General features: G+C 37.7%; 3 protein-coding genes and 1 long non-coding RNA gene across 5 annotated transcripts; 2 read left to right on the forward strand and 2 right to left on the reverse strand.

Moving 5' to 3' along the window:
- The first annotated feature begins 310 nt into the window (after positions 1-310).
- LOC131793882 (beta-1,3-galactosyltransferase 6-like) lies at positions 311-3,716 on the forward strand. The gene is made up of 2 exons (XM_059111387.2): positions 311-1,047; positions 2,126-3,716. Exons 1-2 carry the CDS (start codon positions 341-343, stop codon positions 2,625-2,627), a joined length of 1,209 nt encoding a protein of 402 aa, XP_058967370.2. The 5' UTR covers positions 311-340; the 3' UTR covers positions 2,628-3,716.
- A 2,689-nt stretch (positions 3,717-6,405) lies between these two features.
- On the reverse strand, positions 6,406-8,210 carry LOC136283575 (uncharacterized). Its single transcript, XR_010718864.1, has 3 exons — positions 8,087-8,210; positions 7,400-7,708; positions 6,406-7,258 (listed from the first exon to the last, which is right to left on the reverse strand). It is a non-coding gene; the product is annotated as an uncharacterized lncRNA (long non-coding RNA).
- A 2,692-nt stretch (positions 8,211-10,902) lies between these two features.
- LOC131793845 (EEF1A lysine methyltransferase 4) lies at positions 10,903-12,771 on the forward strand. The gene is made up of 2 exons (XM_066172160.1): positions 10,903-11,538; positions 11,890-12,771. The coding sequence occupies exons 1-2, from the start codon at positions 11,098-11,100 to the stop codon at positions 12,193-12,195; spliced, it is 747 nt and encodes a 248-aa protein (XP_066028257.1). The 5' UTR covers positions 10,903-11,097; the 3' UTR covers positions 12,196-12,771.
- A 93-nt stretch (positions 12,772-12,864) lies between these two features.
- On the reverse strand, positions 12,865-22,209 carry LOC131793844 (uncharacterized). Of its 2 annotated transcripts, none has more exons than XM_066172159.1 (8): positions 21,355-22,209; positions 20,232-20,291; positions 18,711-18,914; positions 16,569-18,332; positions 15,929-16,060; positions 14,957-15,034; positions 14,248-14,326; positions 12,865-13,597 (listed from the first exon to the last, which is right to left on the reverse strand). In XM_066172159.1, exons 1-8 carry the CDS (start codon positions 21,452-21,454, stop codon positions 13,381-13,383), a joined length of 2,634 nt encoding a protein of 877 aa, XP_066028256.1. In that variant the 5' UTR covers positions 21,455-22,209; the 3' UTR covers positions 12,865-13,380. The 2 variants fall into 2 exon arrangements, with proteins under 2 accessions (XP_066028256.1, XP_058967321.2); XM_059111338.2 differs by having other exon boundaries at positions 12,866-13,597; positions 20,232-20,324; positions 21,355-22,208.
- Positions 22,210-27,503: the final 5,294 nt, after the last annotated feature.

Below are 27,503 nucleotides of genomic sequence, written 5' to 3' on the forward strand. Positions count from 1 at the left end.
ATTATTGAAATACAAATGCAATTTTCTTAATTGGTTTTTACTTCGAGATAAAGCCCTGAAGAAAAACCATAAACAGGTAAAGATTTACTTCGTGTTCAAGACAGGTAAAGGCACCCGCTAATGTGGACTAAGCCGTGTCTGTGATGAATGAAATCCCTGTTTAAAACATCCCAAACATTTGGCTTTTTGATATGTTCACTAAATGGAACACCTTGCAAGGCGCTGTTGGATATCATTGTAACTCGGACTAAGTGATGGTCGGAGACTATTAGAAAAAAATTTCTGAAAATGAAAGATACTTCATCTTAAAACGACCGGGCACGTGTGGTACTCCACAACCATGCGTTGGCGAAGAAATATTTTTATTTTCCTCGTATCATGCCTTCAGATTTTCCTTTTTGCAAGTGTTTTTTATCTTTTTAGGAATTGCTTCAAAAAATCGGACTTAACGACTAAAGGAGTAGTAACAGAAATTGGTCAAAGGGAAACGGACCGAGTCGGTCCTTCATTCAAAGCAGCATACGACAAGATGTCCTCGTTAGTTCACTTTCCGACGCAAAAGCAGACATTACACCTAAGTGGAAGTGTTGACAAGAACGAAACGGGTACGTTTTTAAGAGCGGGGGCGGATAATACTTTAAGGGAAGAGAATGAAATTTATCTTATGAGGAGGAAACACAAAAAGACAAGATTGAAACTCATCGTAGCCATTCTCAGCGCACCGATACGATTTGATCGACGGGAAGGGATACGACGAACTTGGATGAACCAATGTTCATCGGAAGAAGTCGTATGTCGTTTCTTTACCGATAGCTTATTCGACATGGAACCGAACGTGCGAAGTGTTCTTGTCAACGAAAGCAACCAATACGGCGACCTGGAATTTATGCCAATTCCCAAGGGATATAACTTCGGACTTCGGCTGTTATGGTTGATGGAATGGTCTGCGGAAAGATATGAGTTTGACTTCTTCTTGAGAATGGACGATGATTACTTCGTCTGCTTAAAAAGACTGTTGTTCGAGATCCCCTTCAGGCCTCAGAAAAGGTAAGAACATACTTACACCTAGACTGACTTGCTATGCAATACGAGGATTTCCGGTGTAACTTAGACTCCCACCTAGTTTAGTAGTTAAAATAGGTTCTTGTTTACTTGTTCACAGCTGTTACATTATTATATGAGAGTACAGTGCTTTTCTCCCGGTATGTTAGCAAACCATAGAGTTAATGATTTTGTAACAGCATACGTTATCTTGTGAATGAACCGTAAACGATTGAATCATTTCATGTACGTTTATCTCGTAAACGATTCTGAATTCCCCTTGACAAGAAAGTCAAGTAACTTGTCATAGTTATAAAAACTATTTTCCTCGAAAAAGCCATCACTTGAATCCTCAAATTTTAGGAGATGATTTGCGTTGAAGGTGTTATGAAACTGGTTTTAAATAAATCAAAATTTCTATAAACGGAGCATATGAAGTGGAGAAAATAATCCAAAATTTCTATATCAAACAGGAACAGGTACCAGCCAATTTCCTAGGTTGTGTTTACTCTTTCCGTTGATCTCTTGAGCTTTTGATCGCAGAACGGGTACTTGATAGATTTGTTTTGACAATATAAAACTAATAAAATTAGAGAGATGAAAAAATATTAAGCTCTCATCTACTTCAAGAGACTAAGAGAGAGAACAAGAACTGGGTCATTTCATATCCTCTTACACTAAGCCGTAAGCGCTCTTACGACTCAAACTAACTAGACTCAAACTCATTGGCCCCAGTCGTCTTCAAAACGTGTGCGGCGCTCAAGTCTGGAAGAAAGGCTCCCATGCTGACCGGGTCGTTTAATTGCGCCTTTGAAGACGACAGGGAGCGAGTTAGTGATTAGCCGCAATAATCTGGCGCTGTCAAAAAGCTCCCAAAAGAGGGTTCAAGTGTTTCTCAGAGCACACAAAATCACACGAAAAGGGCCCCGAAAAGTTCTTAGGTCTTTTGAGAACCGCGTAGACCTCTTTTCCTTTGCTTAGCACTTACAAGTTTTTACTGTGATTTCCAATTTGCGTTTTTTATACAACAATCCCTTCATAATGAAGGTTGTAGCCAATCATGTTTTTTTTCCCATACTTTTAGACTATATTGGGGTTATGTTCACTGTGAAGTGGAAGGACTGGTACGAATAGACGAGGGTTTCCTCCTATTATCAGAAGACTTGGTATTGGAGTTTACGCGCAAGAGAAATAAGTTGCTTTGTCATCCGTTCGGTGATCAAACAGTCGCGATATGGATGAATGATGTTAAAAATGTTATTTTCTTTCACGATCCTCGAATATTTCACGACGTATCCGCGAAAGTTCCCGAGTTCAAGTCTTTTGATAAAATGTGTTTGAAGTACATCAGTCTGCATGGATCTTATTTGCACGAAATGTTGCTCTATTGGGAGACCTCTTCAAAAGAAAACCATTCTACTTTTTGGGTCCCTTCCATTCAGCCAATCAGTAACCTATGTCCGTTAAGCACGCGTTTTGATTGGCGGGCCATGGGAGGCCCTCCTTATGGTTATGAACCAAAACCGTGCGTGCTGAAACCTCTCTGGGACATTGGAAGCATGCATCGAGGAAGGAACATGATGTAAGGACCCTTCATCCCAAAGAAATCGAAGAACAAGACTAATGTGGACAATATTGATCAAATCATAATAAACGCAGAAAACCATACACAATTTGATTCGGCTTAAACAGGTCCACTTTGTATTGACCAATCTACGGTTAGCGCTTGCGGTTTAGTTTTTCTGACGCCTCATTGATTACTTTTTGAAAAGAAAAGCATACTCTTCCCTAAATGTCTATTGTAGCCAGTCTCAGAATTTATCGAGATAAAGTTAAATCAATCATAAAAGAGTTAATGTCTAATTAGGAAAACCAAATTAATGGCCTGTCCTTTCATAGTGACTTTTAACAGCTAAATTACGCGAACGGCAAACATCAAGATATCACGTGACATACTTCTTGATGCGTGATTTGAAGTTTGCAGTCCACATGTGAACATCAGAAATGCTCTTTTGCGGTAAGTGATTTACGACTAAGTTTTTCTCACACTTTGAGACTCAAAAATCATGTTCTATGCTCTTATTTAATTCCTGTATTACCTGAAATACCGTCTAGACACACAAGTTTAATTGGACACTTAGAGAGTAGACAGATTATAATAGTTTGATTTGGTGTGTGTAAAAGCGTTCTGAAATTCTTACAAACATGGCGTTTGGAAACCTTTGCATGTCCTTCTATTGACAGATTTATTGACTAAATTTACACTTTTCTTTGAAAGATGGCTCCTTTTCGATTTGCCTTTTATTTAGCATTCGATGTCGTTAACATTTGCTAGATTCAAGCGACAACGTCGTTACCGTTATTCAGGAAAAGCTGTACACATCGTCAAAACAGCGAGAGGACCCAATTAATTATGGAACCAATGTCTAGTGGTGGGTAATAAAGAAATGCAAAGTGCAAGCATACGGCAAACTGTAAACTGCAAACTGCAAGCCATAGTCTGCCGTCCGCGATTGTTTTCTATCTCAATCTTTAAGTCTCTTATTTATTTACTTCGTGAAAAGTGTATGGAAACATGCAAAAGAAAGGCAAGTTTTCTACATTCGATTTCCACGGTGGTGTCTTTTTATAATGATAAATTTTGCAAAATAAAATTATTTTTTACATAGTCAGTATTTTTGAAAGAATATCATGACTTCTGGTATGCACTTGAAGTGTTTGCTAATCTATTTCTAGTAGTAGTAAAATATTTCCATACGATTGTTTTAAAATCACTGTATTTGCAGTCATAAATGTAGCTTTTTTTAAATTAAAGTAACACATATCATTCGCCGGAAAAAAATCAATCTTTAGTCATGTTATGTCACTTTTTTCCAATTTTGATCTTGGTGATCTTGGTCACAGTGAAAGTTTCAGCGGTACTGGTATAAAAATCAATACATGTTAAATATGGGGACATATCTAATGTATTCAAGGCACATTAAATGGGTACATTGAATCTTCTCACACACATTGCACCTATTAAGAAAACGAATTGCTCCGCGTTCGCCCCTTATCGAGTTCGCCCCTTCGAGTTCGCCCCTACCTTATGCCGTGTTCGCCCCCACACTTTTCGAGTTCGACCCCATCAAGTCAAGTTCGCCCCTTGATTGAGTGATATCCAGATGAGTTGATTTGTGACGAAGGCATTAGCAGAATGTGCCAAATGTCACGTCAGCGACGACCATTTTGAATTTCGGCAATTGCGTGGAACCTGCTTTGGAACTGGATTGACGGAATCAACTAAATACTCTACGTGGGATCTGGGGTTACCAGAAATAACTGTATACACTGAACTTGTGATAAAGAGAACCACACGGTTTATCTAACGAACACGAAATGTGTAACAACCAGACTTGAGAAGATGCAAACCACGCTTTCATCGCGACAGCATTGCTTAAGTTGTTAGACTTGTACCCGTTTAGCTTTATTTATGAAATTAAGACTGAAGAATTTACTCATCAACTTACGAATCAACTCATCTGGATATCACTCAATCAAGGGGCGAACTCGACTTGATGGGGTCGAACTCGAAAAGTGTGGGGGCGAATACGGTATAAGGTAGGGGCGAACTCGAAGGGGCGAACTCGATAGGGGGCGAAAGCGGCGGATACCAAGAAAACAATATGGCGGACTCATAGCATTCCGGTCACTAATGTCCTTCCTGTAGTTTGTGTTTTTAAGGGTGTCACTTAACTACCGATCAGTAGACCGCAGAGCTTCCACAACCAGCAAAACTTATGGAACTATTGATTTTTTGTAAAAAATAATAATGAAATAGAATAGAAATTGAAAGCATCTTAACACTGCTTGAGATTTTGTTTTCAGCTATAAAGAAGATAACTTTAAAAGAGAAATGTGCTTATTTCATCCACCTTAACGTCCAACCACAGGACACCCAAGCTCATGCTGTGAATATGCAAATATGTTCATGTTGCACAATGGGTGAAATATAAGGATTTGCATGGCAATAAACAGTCACGCTCTCAATCTTAAAAAGATCTAGATTTGTTTTGAATGAGCACAAATTTATTCTGCCAGAAGTCCCAGTAAAAAGTCTGCTTTGCCACTTAATGATCAGTTCTTTTAATTTCTGGTGCATGTCAAGCAAGGCTTTCCAATTGAAGACTTGGCTGTAAGATTTAAAGTTAGTCTCAGTACATAAGGTAGAGTATTTTTGACAGTGGCAAATTTTCTTTACTTGATGCACATACCCATTTGGCCCACAAAGGCTCTATTTTTTTGTTTGAGGCCAACCTGTGTGATTGTTTCATGCAAACTTGTGTCATCTTGGACTGCACAGAGATTAAGGTGCAGACCCCAAGTTCCAAAGTTTTTCATTCTGAATTTTACACCACATATAAGAGCCACACCTCCTATAAAGGCCTGGTAGGTATTTTCCCAAATGGGGCAGTGACCTTTGTGAGTTCTTTATTCCAGGGATGTACATCAGACAAAAAGGTCATACATTAATGTGGTATTCTTGACTTGTTAGAGGAAGGATCTGAAGTAATAGCAGATAAGGGGTTTTTGATTGAAGACCCTCTAAAAGGGTTGGTTGAAGCAACATCAGTGATTCCTCCATTCTTAGGGAAAGCAAAGGTTGTAATGTTTCAGGAGGTAAGCTGTTCACAGCATCAGAGGTTTCTAACACCCAAGAAATTGCTAGACTCTGAATACATGTGGAGAGAGCTATAATGAGGATCAAGGAATACAATTTCTTTGACACAGTTCAGCCCCTTGTCTTAGGTGGTTCAGTAAATCAGGTCTGGAGTTTTTGTTGCTTTCTTACAAATCTGGAAGGACCATTGTACTGAGATTAAAAATTGTCTTTCATAATTTTAGGTGTAGTCCTAAGGTCTAGGATAATTAGGATATTGTGGGACTGTAAAAAATAAATGAGTTGTCCTCTAAGAGGTTGACCAGTGCCATGCCCACTTTTATACCAGCTCATATTTAACACTTTAACACTCCCACAAGTGATCAGCATGAATTTTCTCATTGAAATATAAATACTTTTTTAAGAAAACAATTGATGAGAATAACAAAAAATCAGGGGCTAAGGGTTACAGCATTGCTGTAACACCAAATTCTTGGCTTTGATTTGGATCTGAAATTTCTCATTTGAATATCAATACACTATCATGCCAGGCAACAGGAGATGGGATACAAAAATTATTAACTGAGGGTTACTGTGTCACTGTTACACCAAACTCTTGGAATTTATGCTGAAGGAAACATAAATTTATGATTGCATCTAAGGAGTGAAAAAGTTAAGATGGTTGCAGGTACATTGTATTGGCATAATTTTTCCACTAATAACTAAACTGGTAGCCTATGTAACCACTTTATTAATGTCCTGTTTGCATATTTATAGTGTGATGCAAGGGACTGAAAGTATAGCTTCCAAAGTATGCATTATTTTAGTTTCTGGGGCTTATGATAGCTCACGCAACCCCCTACCTTAGGATCTAAATTACATGACCCACCCTAAGGTATAGACATGCTCACCCCACTTAGCGCTCTGAACAACCCTACCTTATTCATACTGACTAGTCTCTAATTTTTTAATCATAAGTTCAAAATAAAATGTTTCCAACTTGTTCTTCATGGCTCTTAAAATTTCATTGTCTGATCTTATTCTTTCTAAGTAATGGTCATTTTTGCACCAAACAGATAAATGAACCCATTTACTATCTGAGGGAAGCAAGGGCCCATTCTCTTGGTAGTGATAACTGTGAGATTTTTTTAGTTTAAGCACACCATTAACTTCTTTTAGGTATGGCAGTTCCACAACAGTCTGACAAAGAGCATTTTATTTCTAGGGTACCCCATGGATTTTCCTCTCTATGATTGTAAACTCAGCAGTCAGGAGAACATGCCATATGCATGTCAGCATAGCTCATGGTTACACTTTCTTCATCCTCAGATCCATATATAATTGCAGCTGTTTGAACTGTTTTCTTCATGAAGTGTTCCACAAGTGACTCAAAATCTTTCTTACAGCAAAAGAAATCCTTGAAATTACTTCAATCAATATTTGGGCTATAAGTTTGTGCAACATTAAGTTGTCTGCCTGATTGCGTGTCTCTTTTTCATACAAATTTGCCTGATCAAGAGACAGGTGTAAGCCATCCATGAAGTTCTGCTGTGACATGGTCAGCACAGTGGAATATGCCTGAGTTAAACGAGATAAGATAGATAAAGGAGGATCAGCTGCCTAAATGTTTATGTGCACTTTTGGCCTGTTAGACAGTTTGACTCTCTGTTGATATGAAAGCAGAGACCCTTTTGGGACATCTCCAAACTTACAACTTACTTAAATGACATCTTTACTTATGGGTATGGCACTGTGGAGCTGTATTGATGGAAAGTTCTTGATTGCCGTCCTCAACTTTTCAACAACAGACCAGTCTCCCATCACTTTAGGAATAAGATTATAGAGATTGGAACTAGTTCCGTCTGACCGTTTTGCAGATGTATACGGCATTTTCACTCTTTGAATGGTAAGTTCTTGAAGGTTACCAGGATTCATTCCTTGGGAGGTGTTTGGTACATTCCACGTTTGGGGTTAAACGTTTTGGAAACGGCAGGAAAGACAGTCTTAAGATTGATTTAGACCTAGTGCCTGATAGTAAACCAGAAGACAAAGTAGACTTGCAACATAAAATTTAATAATTATCAAAGACGCCAATCTCATCCTTAACTGTAATTTCCATGGTTCGTCCGTCGTTTTTAACGATGACCTCATTTCCTTTCGGAAGATTTTACTGTGAAAATGATTTGTGTACCCTGTTACAAACTTCACAAATGTTAACTTACAGAGATTTTAGTAAAGTCTAAGTTTTTCTGTTACTTACCTCCCACGTCGAATAAATATCCTTTAAGTTAATAACTTGTATCTTAACTCCTTGCACGTGAGTATGGTTAACCGCGTGTCTCGAAGCGGAACAATGAAATATCAATGCGAAAACGACGATGAGTCAAACAAGAAATGGCTACTTACGTAATGAAGAGAAGGCAGAGGCTAGCTTGTTCAGCGAGGTCGTTCAGCGATATTCCGGCGATGAAACAGTCATCTGCTGACAAGCTCCGCTGACAAAACTCATTTAGTCAGTTTAGGCGGACGACCAGACTGGAGCCATTCGTGTATTTCACCGCAGACAGGAATGGCTCCAACTCATGCGTATGTTAATTTTTTTTTTTCGTTCTGGCTTAATAATTCATACCCTGAGATAAAAACTGAAAGAGCGATTTATTAGGTTCTTCTTAAGTTGAAGTCTACAGTGCTTGTAAATGAAGCCCTCTTTCCTTACTAAAGGGCTATGTAGTTCCTAAGTTTTAAAATAATGCAGCAATCTCACGTTTGGAAAATCACGCAATGTTGCGTGACGCTGCGACCGATGTTTTTAATTTACTCTGCTGGAGAAATATGGCTTAGCCACCATCGAGGGAGTTTTTTTTTTCGTGGAAAACTGATTTTTTAGGTTATTGTTCACATAAAGGACAAATCCATTCATCGGGCTCTTCGTCTGTTTTAAAACTACTGTTCGCACAGCGCTGCTTACTAGTTTAATTTTAAATTTTTTTTTCAAAAACTGTTTAAAAAAATTTTTTAAAAATTATTGTAAAAAAATTATTAAAATTGAGTCGGAGCTATTCCTGTCTGCGGTGAAATACACGAATGGCTCCAGTCTCTGTTCGTGCGTGTGAACTGACTAAATGAATTTAGTCCGCGGAGCTAGTCAGCTGATGACTTTTCCATCGCCGGAATATCGCTGAACGACCCTGCTGAACAAGCTAGACTCTGCCTTCTCTTCATTATGTAAGTAGCCAATTCTTGTTTGACTCATCGGCGTTTTCACATTGATAATTCATTGTTCCGCTTCGAGACACGCGGTTAACCATACTCACATGCAAGGAGTTAAGATGTAAGTTATTAACTTTTACCATTTTTATCATCCAATCACAGGTCGGAGCCATTCCTGTATTTAGTCGCTTGTTTACAAAGGGAGTTACTACATCACGGGCGACGAGCGGGGATAGAAAAAACGACCCAAATATGAGCGGTCAGCGGTGAAACAGCTTTTATACTTCATATAGAGACATATAATTTGTTGTTCCAGAGACAATCATGTTGTAAAGCCGAAATGTTTATGGAAAAGGTCATAGACAGGCCTACAAAGACTCCCCTGTGTGGTTTTACGTTTGCGACGCAAAAGCCTTTAATTAAAGCTTCGCTCTGACGAGTATGTCTTTGAGCGATTTACCTCTTTTGTAAGATATAATCGGAGGCGTTTTGTAAATTGTTTTCAGCAGTGGCTGATTTTGGATGAGGTTCCATTCTTGCATCAGTATTTTTTTTAAATTTTTTAACCCCTGGGCGGTATGCTGTCACAAAAGGCAATGTTTTGCCTTTAGTTTTTTTGGTTTGTTTTTTAAGTGTCGACTGCCTTGCGGCAAACGAGACCTCAGATAACGTTTTTTCAATTTGGCTTTTTTTTTCAGAGCTGAAAGATCTTATATGTACACGCTTTCAGAGTGATAATAAACATGTTGAAAAGTACAACAGTGTCATCTCTGAAAAATCAGTCTACAAACCGACCGAGACCTTTCAATATACACACCATTCATCTTGCCACCCGCCAAGTGTTAAGAAAGGCTTTATTAAAGGAGAAGCTATCAGACTTCTAAGAACAAACTCCTCGGAAAGAAATTTCCAGGAGGCCATGTGTAACTTCAAAACACGACTTGAAGCACGTGGTTACCCAAAAAGCCTAATTGAAAAAACGTTATCTGAGGTCTCGTTTGCCGCAAGGCAGTCGACACTTAAAAAACAAACCAAAAAAAACTAAAGGCAAAATATTGCCTTTTGTGACAGCATACCACTCAGGGGTTAAAAAATTTAAAACAAATACTGATGCAAGAATGGAACTTCATCCAAAATCAGCCACTGCTGAAAACAATTTACAAAACGCCTCCGATTATATCATACAAAAGAGGTAAATCGCTCAAAGACATGCTCGTCAGAGCGAAGCTTTAATTAAAGGCTTTTGCGCCGCAAACGTAAAACCACACAGGGGAGTCTGTGTAGGCCTGTCCATGACCTTTTCAATAATTGTGATTTTTTTTCTCGGCTTAAACGCTAAGTCAGTTGTTCAATTGAATAGGAAGAAAAACATTTCGAACGGAAAACAGCATTATTTGCACGTGTGGATCTTTTGAGAAAAGGTCTCCTAAACGAGTGGTCTTGATTATAAATATTTAAGGAATGGTAAATACATTAGCCTTAACATGGCTGTTTCTCGAAGCTCAGTGTTTTCCTACTTGCCTTTTTTCCACGTGAATTGGGGGCGATTGAATAGATATAATATGCAGTAAAAGAACGTCAGCTGATAGAAATTTTAAATTTCTCATCTTAAGCTGTGGATACAAAATTCAAGTGAAAAGGAACCCAACTGTGATTAATGCTTTGAACAAGTCAAGATACGTTTTTTTCGTCACACAACAAGTTACATAACGTGAATATCATTCTTCTTGATGCCTTTCCCGGTGTCAGCAATGCCTTTCCCGATGCCTCCGTTGGTCAATAGAGCATAAGAAGTATTGTTCCAGTTAAAGCTTGAGGAAAATTGCTTAACTTTTTAAGTAGCGAAGTGTAACTTGGTAACATTTCGGCTTTACAACATGATTGTTTTCTGCAACTACAAAACGTACATTTAATTCTTCTTGGTACCTTTCGGATGCCACCGATGCCTTCATTGTTTATTAAAGCGGTAAAAGATATATGTACAATCAACACTTTTGAATTGCTTAACATTTTATTTAGCGAAGTAAACTGTTTACACTTCGGCTTTACAACACGATTGTTTCCTGATACTACAAATGATCTGTCTATATATGAGGTATGAAAGTTGTTTCACCGCTGACCACTCGTATTTGGGTCGTTTTTTCTATCCCCGCTCGTCGCCCGTGATGTAGTAACTCCCGTTTACAAAGGGTTTACTTCGACGAGCCATGGATCTACCGGAGAAAAACTCATCCTATAAGCAGCAGGAATACTGGGATAGACGCTTTTCGAAAGAAGACAACTTTGAATGGTGCAAAAGCTACAAAGATTTCGAACATTTAATCAACGAACATGTGAACCGTAGTGATCGAATACTCATTTTAGGCTGCGGAAATAGCTCTTTAAGCGAAGACATGTACCGTGACGGATATAGAAATATCGTTAATATCGACTTTTCAGCAGTAGTAATTGAGAATATGAAACGGAAATGCAAAGATTTAACCGAGATGCAGTGGATGGTGATGGACATGACAAACATGACGTTCCCAGAAGGTTCGTTTGAAGTCATTATTGAGAAGGCAACTTTGGATGCACTAATGGTGGAAGAAAGAGATCCTTGGAACCCTACAGGAGATATACGAAATAGTATGGATTGTGTTCTATCGCAGGTTAATCTTCACTCTGTAACTTCTATGTCATATATAATTTCAATTTTAGCATTTTTTCCTCTCAAAAATTGTTTTCAGTCAGGGTAACAGAAGAGGAGGGGAGCCTCTTACCTTTCATTCCTCCCTCGTGGAGAAAATCACTTTTTACTTCATGCGTATGGAACTTTGATGAAATTCGCAAATTATCTGTGTTGGTACGCATTTAACTTACAACCATAATTGTGGAAAAACAATTTGAAGGTACATTATCACAGTGTTTATGTGATAATGCTTGAGTGTACAGTGTCTCTTTGCTTATATGAATATGATGTACCTGTGTTGTAACATTCTATCCCTTGTTTCTTTCCACAGGTGTCTAAAATTTTAATAGATGGAGGACGCTTTATTTCTGTGACATTTTCACAGCCTCATTTTAGAAAACCTTTTCTTGCAAAGTTACAATATAATTGGTCAATATCTCAACAGACATTTGGTGAATCCTTCCATTTCTTTTTCTATGTGATGGAAAAAGGAAGACCAATGAGTGATGAGGACAAAGAGTTGGAAATTTATGTGGAAAATAAAACAAAACATGACAAGGATAACAAGGGTGAAAATGAACCATGTTGCAGAGTTGCTGAAGACACTGAGGATTTTTTATTTTATGTAGCTTTGTAACTATACTCTGAGCAGGTGCTCAAATTATTCCTGGAACCAGTTGCAAATGAGTTAGACCAGAAGGCCTGATCAAGCTAGAGGTCACATATTGTAGAGCTGGAGGAAACTCTTTCCCAGGTCCCTACTCTCTTGCTCATGTTACTTTGAAAATCATTGATTGCTTGATTGAGGGATGCTTAACCCTGTAACTCCCAGATGTGATCAACATGTAACTTCTCCCTATAATATCCATACATTAACCAGCAAACAGGTAATAAGAATACCAAAGTTATCAAGTGGAAGTTGTTATCTTCATCTTACACCAAATTCTTGTCACTAATTTACAAGGAAATGTGTAGCAGCTGAAGGGGAGATTTAACAATCAGATCTTAGGAGTTAAAGGGTTTATACAAGTTTGACTGTAGGTTGGATTGACCATGTGAATAGGTTATTTCTCCTACAACCAGATAAATAGTGGTTTGTAAGTTATAAAGGAAATATATGCCAAGGAATTTCAGTGCTTGGGGGCTTGTAAAGAAAATGTCATTTTCATCTGAGTTGGCAAATCAAAATTACAGAGCTTATGAATGAAAGGTAATTGTGTGGTAATTGCAATTATGATTCATTACATTGAAAACAGCACTGAAGTGCAACATTTGGGAGTAAATATTTTATTTACCAATTTAAAGCAACATTTGCCTAATTTTTCTCACAGTACTGTACTCTTGTAAGATACTTGATATATTCATCTTGGGAGGAGGTAAAAGTTCCCTTATACCAGACAAACAAGCTAATCAACAAGCAAACAACAAAAATAGCTTACTAACAATACTGTATCCACACACTTTTAACTTTGGTTTTTGTTTCCAGTTCTTTTAGCAACAATTTATTTCACTTTCAAAGTAAGCCCTGTTACCAGGGCTTGCTAAGTCAGCATGGAAAATTGTAAAATTTTTCTATCCAAATAGGCTTGATTACTGAGAATGAGACACTAGTTTCTTCTCCACTGATAACCTGTATGAAATTTTCAAACACGAATATGGCAAGACAAGGCAAGATCCCAGAAACGAAGAAAGCCCCCTTTATCCATTGACTAAGCTCCTTTAAAGAGGCCTTGATGTGTCTACACAGATGTATCCATCTAAGTTGAGTTGGCTGAATGAGGGCAGTCTAGATATTGATGAAACTATTTCCAGACTCCTCTGATCACATTTGGCCAACATAATCAGCAAATAAGGTGCCATGATGCAAGTAGTCAACAATTATCACATTTTTTATCACTGAATGCAGACTTGGCAATACTTGTTGGAATCTTGTGCAAGGAAGAGTAGGTGTCAGTTTCAATTCATCAAGTGTTCTGGGCTCGATGCTTTTAAGTGATGAAACTAAAACTGACAGGCATTCTGCTGGAAAGTGGTTAAAACTGTGGGTAAAATATATAGGAAAGTTGAGCAACTCAGGGCTTCAAAAAAATACCAATCAAGTAAAACATCTGCACAACATTTAGCTTTTGGTCATAAAGTACAGTATAGAACTTGCTGAAGTTAAAAAACATGAAAAATACACCTTTAGCCAAATATTTTACCCTCTAGCACTCCCTATGTTGAGCAAAACACCTTGAATTGTAATTGAAGCGAAATGAATTATTTCTCACTAAGGCAGGTGGACAAATAACTACATGTAATATCTCGATACTTAAATAACATTGGAATTGAAGCCCTAGCCTATACACAAAATCAATATAACCAGTAGTGACTCCTCAGATCAAGCATTGATTGCCTTCTTGTTCAAGTTTGAGAATATCCTCCCTTTATAACTGTTTTAACACTAGCAAGATGTTAAATGAGCTGTTACACCATTACACTCCCTGTCACTCTCATTGTTCTAGTGATTCCAACTTTGTGTTGAAAACATACCTGTTTCATGAGAGCTCTTTCTTTTAGTTGTAAAAAGCATCAAGACATATGTAGAATGTATTTTTAAGATCTATTATTATTATTATTATTATTATTATTATTATTATTATTATTATTATTATAATAATTATAATAATTATAAGATACAAAAACCCACCTCAGGTCTAATTTCAAAATTTTTGAGAGCTGGCTGGGATGAGAGAAAACTTCAGACAAAGCAGTGATATCATTATTACCTTTGAAAAAGAGTTTGAAGTAAATCACATTTAAGTACTTTTAGTATTACCCACTTAACTGTTTTTAATTATGGTTCTTCGTTATTAAGGTGATGAAAGTGTTAGAAATCAATGTCCCACCACTGATGTGGTCACTCCTAAAGTTAAATGTGAGGACAGCTAGCTTAAAACAATTTGCAGCTCACTTCAGTCAGATGATGAGAGAGGATATGTGCACTGAAGAAATGATACTTCTGGTTTCAAAATCAAACAAGTGTACAGCATGGGTTTGATCAGTAAACAACTGCTGCTACAAGTAAAAGGGATGTGCAGATTATGTGACAAAATTCAAATCAGTCCTTACTGGTTATAACTCTTACAGTAATCACTGGTTTGATACAATCACTCATTAGAATACACTTCCTACGAGAAAATCACAACTTATGCCTTTCAACTTTTCTTTTCGTGGCACAAAAATGGTCAGAAATGCAGCTACAAAGCTGCACACAAATGTGATACTGACCTTAACTAATTAGCTTAAAGGGAGAAACCTGATCTGAAATCCCCAAATGTTACTTTGTATTTCTGCAATAGTGTATAATGTCCAGTCTAAACATTTAGGGTAAAACAATTTGGAGAAATAAAACTTACGCAATCCATTCCTTGCCAACTTCAAAGTAATCAGCGTTTTGTTAATGCACAGGGCTGCAATTATGTTTTCACTTAAACCTGCCACAAATGTTCGAGAAAAAAAAATACAAGTAACGATGAGAACATTACTTGGGTAAGTAGTGAACACATTTTACCCTTTCCACCCATAACACCTCAAAAGCTCTAAGCAATAAAAGACAGAAGGAAGGAAAGCATTAAGAATGACAAGAAGGGAGAGAGAGTAAAGGAAAAAAGACGAGGGATGTAACTTAACTATGACTTACAGTTTTTAACCCTTTAACTCTAAAGATCTTGATGTTAATTCTCCCCTCTAGTTTCTACACATTTCCTTTTAAATTAGGTATGAGAATTTGGTGATAGATCAAGATAACAACTTCAAACTGATAAGTTTGAGTAATCTCATGACCTGTTTTCTTGATAATGTGAGAATGTTATAAAGAGAAGTTTCGTGTTAATCACCCCTAGGAGTGAAAGGGTTAAGAGAACACAAAAACTATGAACACATTGTTAAGTATGTTTTAAAGAAAGAAGTCATTTATCTTGTGGTGATCATGGGAAAAAGAAAAGTCTAAGTTCCCAAGAAAAATTTAACTCCAGTTGACCTTCAGAATAGGCCATTTTACAGTTGTGTACTTAGTTGCCAAGCCTTTGATTTGGAGTGAGGCTGAAGGTGACCTTGTTGTGTTAGAGACCAGAATCTAGTTAGCATGATAACAAATTAATTTGCATTTCAAAAGCAGCAAGGTTTGTATCATAACAAGGTCACCCTTAGCCTCACTCCTGTTCAAAGGCTTGGCAACCAAGCACACAACTGTAAAATGGACTATTACATGTATGGTCTACCTCAGAGCTACAACATAATGATGTTGACTATCACATTTTTATTTACTGCTGTTCCATCACTACCACCCCAGGGGTGTGTTATTTCATGATGATTTTGTTTTCATTTACCTCTGAGTTGACAACCACTTATGTCCAGCTCAGTTATTGTGCTACTGGATGAAAGCATTTCAGCAAGGCTGTTGTCACTGTTGGGATCATAATGGTTGCCTTTCACACACACATGTTTCACATTCCTGTTACCTAAAGTAGTGCAATTAACAAAGTCAAAATTTCTAAATTACAAGTTCCTTGATAGTAACAATAAATTACAAACTTGTACAAACTGAATATTGAACAAAAGACCTTTGTCTCTCTCTTCACTAAAATATTGCATTTTGAATAAAAATCAACAGGCAATGTGTTGTGGGCCATTTAACATAGCTACAAAGAATTTTAACTTTTCAACTATTGAACATTGTGCAGATCCCGTACAAAAAACCTGAAAACAAACCACAAATAAACAAAGACATTTTTAAGGTTTGCTAAACAGTCAACCCAATAAGCTATTTTTTCTGAAACCCTCTTGCTTTAATTTCAAGCACCTTCTATATAACCATATTCATTTGATAAATGTATAATTATAATCGTAATAATCAACATATCAAGCAACACAAAAATATAGCAAGCCTTATGCACTTCCTGACACAATAGACACAGATGATACTGATAGTAATGATACTTAAAGGGTCTTAAATCAGGTGCTTTTTACCTGTTAATGCCTGGAATAACTGAGCCAGACCAATGGTGTTGATGTCACAGTCTGACAAAGTCAGAGAGTGAAGAGTGCTGTTTCTTTTTAGTCCCTCTGCAATGAAACTTGCACCCTTCTCCCCAATCATACAGCTCAACTTCATTACTTGAATACCAAAAAACACATCACACATGCCACTTTTTGACAGCAAAGGGTTCTTATTTTGGGAGAAACTTTCAATTGATTCCGTGGACTCTGTTGGTTCAGCATTCATTTTGCACCCCACTGATAGTTTCTGGGCACCATCACAATCACCTGTTGGACAACTTGCTTTCCAGCCACCTTTACCACTCTTACAAGCCAAACAATCATGGACATATGAACTCCTCTGCTTACTACGAGATTCATGAGTCGAGTCCTCAGTGCTCATGGCAGAGTCACTTAATGGAAATACTGAATCAAACATCTTTTCCTGGAACTGCTTGCTTACATTACACTGACATACATCTGTTATTACTTTTCCTAAATACACAGAGGTACTTGGTGAAACTATGTTTGATGAGAATTTCAATTTGGTTAAATATCCATGACTACAGTTGCAATCCTTGTAACATTTACAGCACAAAGAGACCACAAGTCTTTCAAAAAGGAGTTTTGTAAATTCATCATTAACTGGGTTATCTGTGATTTGAAGAGAATGCAGTCCTCCATTAGTACAAAGAAAACTAAGTGTATCTACAAACTCCCTGCCAGGTGTTGACACAAGACCAAGGCCATTATCTTGAAGAATCATCGTTTCCAGGGCCAACCAAGTTTTAAGGGTGTGCACAAACGTCATAAAAATGTCAGTATAAAGCCTGAACCCTACCAACTCAAAGTGAACCAGAAAACATGTATGTGTTGGAAACCAGGTTAATGATGAATCCAGTATAGAAGATTTAGGTGAAAATTGGTGTGGTTCTGAAGATTTCTGTAATCCTTGGTTTTCAAAAGGGCAAAAGTTATTAACCATGACATCACTTGGCTGTCCATAGGTACTCTGACCAAACACTTCATCATAAAGATCTGAACTCAATGGATCACTAATATTAGTTTCAAATCTTTTCTCACCTCGCCCATACTTGGTGCCTCTACATGAGATGGCTACAGTTCTTTCATGGGTTTTAGGCGAGTCATTCCAGTCATCAAAGGCATAAATATCAATATCATCATTCTCATGAAAAGAGTCCAAGGTACCTTCTTCATTGGCATCTGTAGAGTAATTCAAGATAGAATCAACTTGAACCGAGGCAGCCTTACTGTGTCCACAATTTGACTGATTACAAGTTTGCTGGACAGAGAACTTGCTTTCTTCATTGAATGCTTTACATTTTGAATTCGGGCTGGAAATACACGTACATGTGCTTATAAAGTTGTCTTCTACCTTGTCAGTTTGATTTTGTGGACTATTTGTTGACAAGGAGTCAAAAATCCTGCTCCACAATTCCACACCAGAAACTTTGGAAAAGCAAAATCCAACAGATTTCAGTCTCCTTGAAGTTAATAGCTGAAGAAGATGGCACAGCTGATTGACTCCATTGTTTCTTAAAAGGAAAACCTCAAGAAATTCTACATAATCCACAAGCTTTAAACAGAGGTTCAGATTGTCAATCAGTAAAATGACAGCTGAGTTGTAAAGTCGCAAGTATCTTGCATATCTTCCACAAATGGCGACAATGTTTTCAAGGCTTTGGTTTTTGGAAGAAACAGCAGCGTCACAAGGAATACGCTCAGCATTGAACTCTGTAATGAAAAGTACAGAAACCAAAGAAATCACTGATACAATACAATATAAAGATAGATGTCATAGAGCTTCAAAAAGGTACATGACAACAGCAAAAATTACCAAAAACTGTTTTATTTTTGCTAAGAGTTCACTCCAGCACATAAATTTAAAATTTGTATTGATTGTAACATCAATCATATCCAACTTCTTGATTAGTTGATTTGTATCTTGTTTGCAGATAAAAAAGTGATGAATCAGTTTTTTAATAAAGTAACATTCTTACATAATTATTCAAAAAGAGACTTAAGTGCACTTACAAATTTTTGCTTCACTGATTGTGCAACATTCATAAACAATTTATCTTAATTTGTTAATTGTTCTACATATACATGTACCTGCAGAAGAGCAGCAACTGCTCTCCTTATCAAGATCACGTTGACAGTTCAGGGCATCTTGGAGACATCTTTGAAGATAACAAATATGCCAACTCTCACCTCCCTTTGAAATCCCATTTTTGGTAAAATAAACATCAGGCCATTTGCTCTTTCTTGGCCAGGAATGCAAGTAAAACTTTTTCCAAAGTTGATCTGTGTCAATTCCTGGTGACAATAACAAAGAAACCATCAGTAAAAAGAAATTGAGGGAAACATTTGATAGCACATTTAAAGATGCTGTACATTAATTTTCAGGTCATAGTAAAACCAGTTTGAGTGGTTTCTCCTTTGCTTTTGGTACATTATTATACTCCTTAATCCTTTAACCCCAAAGAGTGACTAACATCTAATTTCTCCTTAAAGCATCACCCCTGAATCAAATGTTAAGGTCTTGAGAATAAAGGAGATGATCATCAACAAAAAGAAGCTCTTGATTGTTGAATAAATTCTCCTTGTCAGAACCCTAAGAAATGTCTAGGGAGTAGTATGGAGAATATTTGCACTGATGTAGGGAGTAAAGGGTTAAACAGAGGAAAGTACAAAACAAACTACAAAAAAATTAAGGGGGAAAGTTTCTTGATGAACTGTGGTGCTGTGTTAGTGGGAGTGTAACAAGATAATTAATTAATAATAATTAATATTTTGGTTTTATCAACTGGGTTTATAACATAGCTAGTAAATTTGTTGACTCAAATTCAATTGCGCACGCTCATGACGTCAGCAAACAAATCCCTCAAGGAAAAAAAAGTTTTCCATCGGGTTGAAAATGTTATAAAACAATTGGTTCATATGTCAGCTGTGCGTTCATCAATATGAAAGCACTTGGGAAGTTTGGAGAGCACTCAAGAAGCTAGAGTTACTCTCAGCTACACCTCAAACAACTCTTATGCATCTTTTGTGCTCTCCAAACTTCCCATGTGCTTCATATCTTGATGAACGCATGCTGACGCATGAACCAATTGTTAATGATTAAATAGGCCACAAATGAGACTTTCTCAAACTGACTTGAGAGAGTTCTATTGGCTGTGACAAAGGACTAATGTTCAAAATGTCACCTTTAAAAACTTTCCACTGGGGCCAACTCACAAATTGTCACACAAAACAAATTTATCCCAAATTAATTGTTAAACAAAAGCATCAGTATAGGTAATTATGACCCATATTATTCATAAAATATTTTGTAATAAAGAACAAATTACCATATGATATAGACCCATGACATTTGAAAAAAGGTAAATCATCATATAAAACAAAACTACACATAGGTTGATAATGAGAAGAAAGGAAATGATTGCCAACCTAAGAAGTTTAGATTGCTAAACAAATTCTCCTTGTCAGCACCAAAGAAAATGTATAGAGAACAGTATGGAGAAAATGGATATTGATGTTAGGGTGTGAAGGGTTAAAAGGACCACCACAAAATGTACATGGTGGTATATTCTGCCATGTCCAGGGGTACAGCTGTGCTTAAGTCTTTCTTACCAACAGTTTGGAAAATGCCACTGACTTCAAGCCTTTCTACATCAAAAGGATGGAAATTCTCTAAAATTGGAAGAAGGAGATGTCTTGGAATTCCTGAAAGTTTTATAAAGCAAAAGTACAACAAGCATAAACTAGGTTAGACTACATACATACAAGGGAATGTTTGGTGATGGTTATGCAGTGCACTGTAATACATAATAATTCACTTTAACCCTTTACTGTAACTCCCAGTTCAAATTTGTACTTCTCTTTTCTGTCAACCATACAATTTTCATGATGTTACTTCAGATAATTTAGTGTTGGATCAACCAATTATCCCCAAATTGATATTGTTCTTTATTCTCATCACTTATCTGGTCAATATTATATTGATAATGTAAGGAGAAATTCTGTTGCTGTCACTAATGGGACTTAAAGGGTTAAAAAGTTATGCATTTCTAATTGACTGAAAATGCATGCAGTTTCATGTCACTTGAGTGCAAAGTTGTGATGTGCAAATTCCAAATAGCATGCTCATTGTCAAAATTTTTCTATGATGCTTTTTTTATGTAAATTATTAACAAGTAATTACATGATTTGTAGTCTTTGAAAAATTTATAAGAGCTGATTACACCAAGTTGCACTCGAAATCATGATATTACTTGTTAATAGTGTACATAAAACATATTGCAGGAAGTCAAGACTGACAGAATTTTGAAAGCGTGTGCATGCTATTTATAACTTGCTCCCATGTTACAATTTTGCGCTCATGTTACATGAGAATGCAATCGTTTTCAGCCAATCAGAAGCGCGTAATTTTTCATGTCTATTATTAATAATGTCATTGCCTAAACATGCATGTAATATAATGTAAGGATAATATGATTAAACTATACTTTTTAAGGACAACCGAAAGGTACGCAAGAAAGCACACATTTCCCATTGTTTGTGAGTGCTAAATGACTATTTTAAAAGAGAATCATCGACGTTTTCATTGTGTGTAAAATGGGGTGCATTGTTGTAAACTCGTTCTGGTATTATATCATCACACTCGCTCATGCAGTCACTTAGTTGTCACCCAAAGCAACCCTCAAGGCAATCACGTCCCAAAATCAGCAAATTGATTTCACCAAATGTTACACACCTAGGAGAACTTTAGGATCCCAGAGGTTTCCATGAGCAGATACAAATCTTATGCATAAATCTTCAAGTCTGAGAAAATGATCCTCGCGTCCGCCCGCCATATTTGATTATTGAAGTAGATTGGCGGCGGACTGGACACTATACAGGTAACACGAGTCGCGTGCCTTTACTGTACTGGTTCATAGAGGGTTCTGAACTTTTTTCACTTTCTTGTTTTGCCTCCATTGAGGATCTCCAATAGGTTTTTCGGGATCCGGGATTAGGCTTATTTAAAGGCCGGGATCTGGGAATTTAAATCGGCGATTTTGAGAAGCGGGATTCGGAAAATAATCACTTAAACGAACCAAGAACCGGGATATCCGTTGACGAGAATTTATGGAGAAATTGATCTTCTCAGTCATGAAAAGCACCAGGTATACAGGCTCTCTAGCATTCAAGAGGCGGTCGGGCTGCTCAGCGATACCCTTCAGTTATTGCGCGGGAATGAAAATTATATCAGAAGCGAAGTTGCCAATTTATCAAAAAACCTCCATGGCCCACAGGGTAACGTGGTCTAAGACTGTTACGTCTATTGAAATGCTTTAAAAATGCGTTGAAAAACCTCCAGCAAGTCTCGGAATTATACCGATATGATGCTCTTAGCCTGTTGAGTTACATGACACTCGATGTGAAGAACATTCAGTCGGTTGTACATCACATAGATAAACTTTTCACCGCGTAGACTACCCAAGGAACTTTGGAAATATAGCCTAAGAAGGCTTAATGAGGACAACCCATTAGGCAGCGTGCTATTTTACAATCCAAATTCTTGGTATCCTTTACCCGAATGTGCCAGGATCCTGTCGGCCATACCAGCAATTCAACCGTTACCACCGCCGATGGCACCACAGAGCATACAGAAGACGAGGGACTGGGCGTAAACATTTGTTGCAGCACTGTGTCAGCTCACTGTCAGACAGGAAACAACGATGGCAAGAGCTGGAACTTCCCGTCATACCTCTATCGGAGAAAAATTTAGCCGGTCGAACCGGTCAGCCTCGAACGCTCTGACTTCGAGGAGCAGTAAGAAAACAGCAGGAAACAAGACGAAGAGGAAGATGGAATATTGAAGTACAATTCCCCGAGTGATGACGATGACACTCCATCTTCGGAACGAGAGGCTGATTTTTACCTCAGAAGGGGTTCTCGCTTCGGAAGAAGTATTCGCCTCAACAGCAGAATTGTGTTCAGTTAACTTTTCTTTATCTCCGTTGTTATGGAACTACGGTGACTATAGACTTCAACGGATCGATGCTGGTTAAGAAAATCATCACGCACCGGAAAGGCCCTTTTAAGTTTAGGAAATAATGGGTTAAGACAAAATTGTATGATCGGGATCAGGATTGGTCGGTATAAACCGTCGGGATTACAAGATTGGGAGAAAATTTTAGTCGGGATCGCGGGATTGAAGAACCCTATTGGGAACCTTCTCCATTTTTGCCAATGCGAAACACAAACATGTGGATATTTTCACTGTTTTGGATCAGAAAAAAGCACAATGAGTTTAAATGGGAGCAGTTCAAAAGACGGTCATTATAGAGGCGGCCAGTGGCAAATCGTAAGCATTGATGCAAGGAAATTCCCAGTAATTTGTGCGAACGTTCAAAAGGTAATTTTTCTGTCTCTACGCTTTCTACAACTTATAACCTAAGATTGTACGACAAGGTTGGCCGATATTCACAAAACAAAACGTGTTTCGAAAAATTTAAAAAAGGGCATAATATTGAATCCTCAAGGGTCCTCAAGAGGTTTTTGACCGCTTGGCGGCTGATATAACGTGACGCTCAATTAAGCTTGGTTGCCTAAACAGTCCGAGTTTATGTTACAACTAAAACTGTGTTACCCTTGAGAGTCTTACACCTGAAATCGGATAACGTTTATCGGGCCATTTAGAGATGATGCGGTTAGTGTTTCGTGTGTGAGGATATGGTCAATCGTGTTTCCATCCGATATTTTGCGGTTGACAGCGGGACTCGACACATGTAAGAGAGGCCAACTGAAGTTGTACGCTTTATCTCGCTTGATTTCGGTCTCTCGCGAAATGTCTGTTTAGGAAATTTCTTCAGTTTTGTGGGATGAAAATTTCTAACCAAACATAAGGTTAAACATATGTGACCCTCGAGAACACATTGTAATGACCATGATAGCAAGTAACAATAGAAACCTCACTTCACCCGATTTTTACCTGATGTCACTTATTGTTTATTTCGGAGTATCTTCGTAGATCGACATTCGCACTAGAGATTATTGGGCGCAGCATACACTAAAGAAAGAATACTGCCTTTGAAACAAATTATTTTTTGCCTGTGAAAAAAACCCCGAATGTTATTTTTTCAGTTCTTGCCTTGACAATACAGAAGACGATAAACATCTCACAATCATTTCAGGATAAAACAAAACTTTTCCTTGCAGGAATACCTTATTAGGTGTGATCGGTGCATCATGAAAACTTGGAGGAATTTTTTTTTTCTCTGAAGAGAAAGCATTTTACCGTTTGAATCAGTGAATTACGCCAGACCCTTTTCAGTAATCGTTAACCCCAACGTCAGCTTTTAGACCCTTTACGGTGGCCAATTTACGTTATCAATTCAGTTGATAATACTAAATTACCCCGTTATCCTTTTTAGAACTTATCATTTTCCATTATATTCCTAATTGGAGTTTTTAAATCAGCATAAATGTTGTTGGTGAAGAAAGATGCCATGTGTGGATAAACAAGAATCTATTTACAATAGACTTTGGTTTGGCGTTCTGCACTGGATCGACTGTTATCCACAATAAATGATATTAATATGCAGTATAACTTTTTTACATGTCCGCGATTTTTTCAACTGTGCGTACGACATTTTTGTGGTGATGCTTTATTCAGAGCCCTCATGAAATTGCTCACTGATTAGCTGACTAAGGGCCTGATTACATGAGCTGGGCTGATTCGGTTAGGCCGGCACTGTTTCGGCACTTTTGTTTAAAGCAACTTCGCGATTACACGACAACATGGCCAGATCCTGGGAAACCGGGCTGGCCCGGTTTCCATGCCATCACGTAGTTGATTTTGTGGCCTTAAACCAAGAGAAAAAAATGGGACAAACAAAAGTGCCGAGATCTCAATAAAACCGAGCCCCCCTTGATCCGTAAAAATTCTTCCAAAAAGTGTATTATCTTTGTTTTAAAACCAGCATTTAGCTGTCACCCAACAGACTTTCAACAATCATCAAGGCTTACAGTCTTGTTACTTCATCTCAGCTCTTGCATTTATCCAAACACTTCACAATAGGCTGAAGCGCCACAAAGGCCGCATTTTTATGATCGAGTTGAGAATAGTAGTGTGCAGTCATTTCTTCGTCTAGTGGACGCACGCGCGAGGCGAGCGCAATGGGCGAGTCTCGTGCACTGGTGGAAGCTTCAAATCACTGTTCCACGTGAGAACACTAGATCATACTCTGAAAAAGCAGCCAACTTTCCCACCTCAAAAGTGCTCTAACGCCAAGAGATATATTTATTACCAGCCCCTGAAGGTTTAACACGTTTTATCACTTTTCGTAAAGTAATGAACGTTGTCAACTAATCACTAGTGTTTTCAACTTGAAGGCCACCAAGTTAACGTCAGTCCCTCGCTTTGTTCAGCCGGAGAATCTTCATGCTTAGGAAAAGAGTAATTAACGTGCTCAGGCGATATGCGGAGATCCATCTGTAGTATCTTAACAGCGGCTGTTTGTTTTCAAGTTTCTATCGTGGTTTATGCCATACTGAAGTATTCAAATGCTGCATATGAAATGATTTTCACAACGGAAGAGATATCAGAAGAACAGTATGGACTTGAGTCGGAAAGCTTAAAAAGTATTTCGACAAAATACTCCTCTTTAAAGAACATTCGCACTTAGTGCTCTCAGATGACTTTTACATTCGCCTCCAACGTTAAACAACCAAACTTTAACAAAAGGAAAACCAACATTTTTCTTTTAGTTTTACTGAATTGTGTCTGGAGTTGACAGGTTGGGCTGGTTATTGAAACAATGTTCAGCCGTTGTTTAACAAAACCTCATTCTAAACTATCTTGAATTTAGATTAATCTTTTTATCTGAACATATGTTTTTGTGAACAGTGTCAAGAGGGCCGAAAGCTAGCAGTGGAAGGGTATTTATTTAACGAAAAGAACCCTCTTATAAACAACACTTAAGGTCCAATGCTTGCGTAAAGCCGCGGTTTGGGTTAGACCTCGTGTAAATAACTGGCCCATTGTATTTCAAGCGAAGAAACAGCATTCGAAGAACACGAGGCAACAAATCAACTAACACTGTTTTCAAGAAATAGGAGCGTTTTTTTGTTTTAGGCGCGACACTTAACACCAAGCAGTCCGTCTAGAAAGACATTCTTTTGCTAGACGTGACAGATAATTATAACAATTTATTGATAAAGATTCAGGAGTCAGGGCTCCGCTAGAGGCGGATGACCATGTTTACGTATGTTCCTCACCTGACGTCATGGTTAGACTCTGCAGGTAAAAATCATTCAGGATGATAAGATGCACGGAAGCTTCATCTATGATGATGCTGATGCGAAACGAGAAGATATTAACACCGTGTTACTAGAGATTGTCTTGCAGAAGTATTCTATCCTTCTTACCGTACAGGAGAGTCTTATGTTTTATCCTCCAGTGTTCTTCCTTTATTATTTCAAGCGGTACAGAAGCCAACTGCGATCCCGTTGAAGATGCATGGTTACATGGGTATCTTGGCCAGGGTATTTAGCCTAAAACCAGTTGATATACCTGGTTTTCATTTCTGGAGAAAGCTGGAACATTATGGGAAGTGTGACTAGTCTTGAGCCATTGTCGTGGGACATGGTTTTGAGTTGGAAGACTTCATTTGTATAGAAAAGAAACTTACAGAGGCGAACGAACTTCCTAGAAGTTATCATAAATCTCTATTAGGTAGGTTTTGTATTTATTTACATAACCTGTGTTGTTTTCCTCTTTCTTGTCTAATTCATATTTCGCTTAAGGAGAAACCATTGATGCACACCTCAAATGATAAAGAAGCAAATGTTATCGCTCCAATGTGGTTTGTCTATAGGTGACTGAAGGTTATTCTCCTGAAACTGGAGAATGTCCGCGTGATGTTCCGTAAATAGTATTCCCATTTTAATCTCCGCGACCAATACGATAAAAGTCTTGAGACGAAGTACACTCAAGAAACACCAATTAGCTTTTAAAGACAATGTTAAAAACTTACTGCCTATTGCGACTTGAGATCGAAAATTATCCTCAACGGACGCCGCCATATTAAGAAGCACTTGGAAACAAGGCCGCACACGTAAAACTATAATGCACAGTTCATCGACTTCTGCTCTTGTTTCCGCAAAAATTTAGTATTCTGGTCAAGAATGCTTTTGTGTGTAGCCTCTGATCGTTTGTGGAGATCGCTAAGAGCTTGCATAAAAGGAGCGAGACTTTGTTGCGTTACAGTGAGATAGTCAGGCTGCAGGGCAAGATTCAAAACGGCGCCTTCCACTATCGAATTTACAGCGCATTTGGAGATAATCGTCAACGGATAAGATTATGCGGTCAATATCAAAATTTCATAGTTACTTTTCAATGATGAATATTGAACATGTTTTCTGGAGAAAAGTTTCCCTTTAGTAGACCATAAACGTTTGGTCATAATAACAATAAACATAATTGTAATCAAATACTAAGAAAAAAATTCAAACAACTTGTGTGCTAAGTAAACGTTGTTTTTAATACAAACACACCTTGATAATTGTCACACGCTACCTCTAAGATCTGAGACGGTACGTTTACCATAACATATCCTGAAACGCTTGACCTAAAAGTTAAATTACTTCCCAGAGAAGAAACGAGAAAAGGGTGCGATGCCTAGAATTTTAGAGGAGAAGAAATTGTAATCTTAAAAATTTGTCATTAAAATGGGAAATAACCGTGACGAGCATAAATGAGACTTTAAAAACTTCTTGAAATCGTAACGAGTGATTTATATCACAACAAAGAGAGTCTTTCAATTGTCACTTCTTATTAATATTTATTGCCAGCCTTACAGAAATAAAGTTGAAAGTGAGCACTTCAGCAGCAAAGTAAGCAGGAGGTACGGTTTT

The sequence above is a fragment of the Pocillopora verrucosa genome, chromosome 9 (assembly GCF_036669915.1).
Source record: "Pocillopora verrucosa isolate sample1 chromosome 9, ASM3666991v2, whole genome shotgun sequence".
In the NCBI taxonomy this organism is placed as follows: Eukaryota; Metazoa; Cnidaria; class Anthozoa; order Scleractinia; family Pocilloporidae; genus Pocillopora; species Pocillopora verrucosa.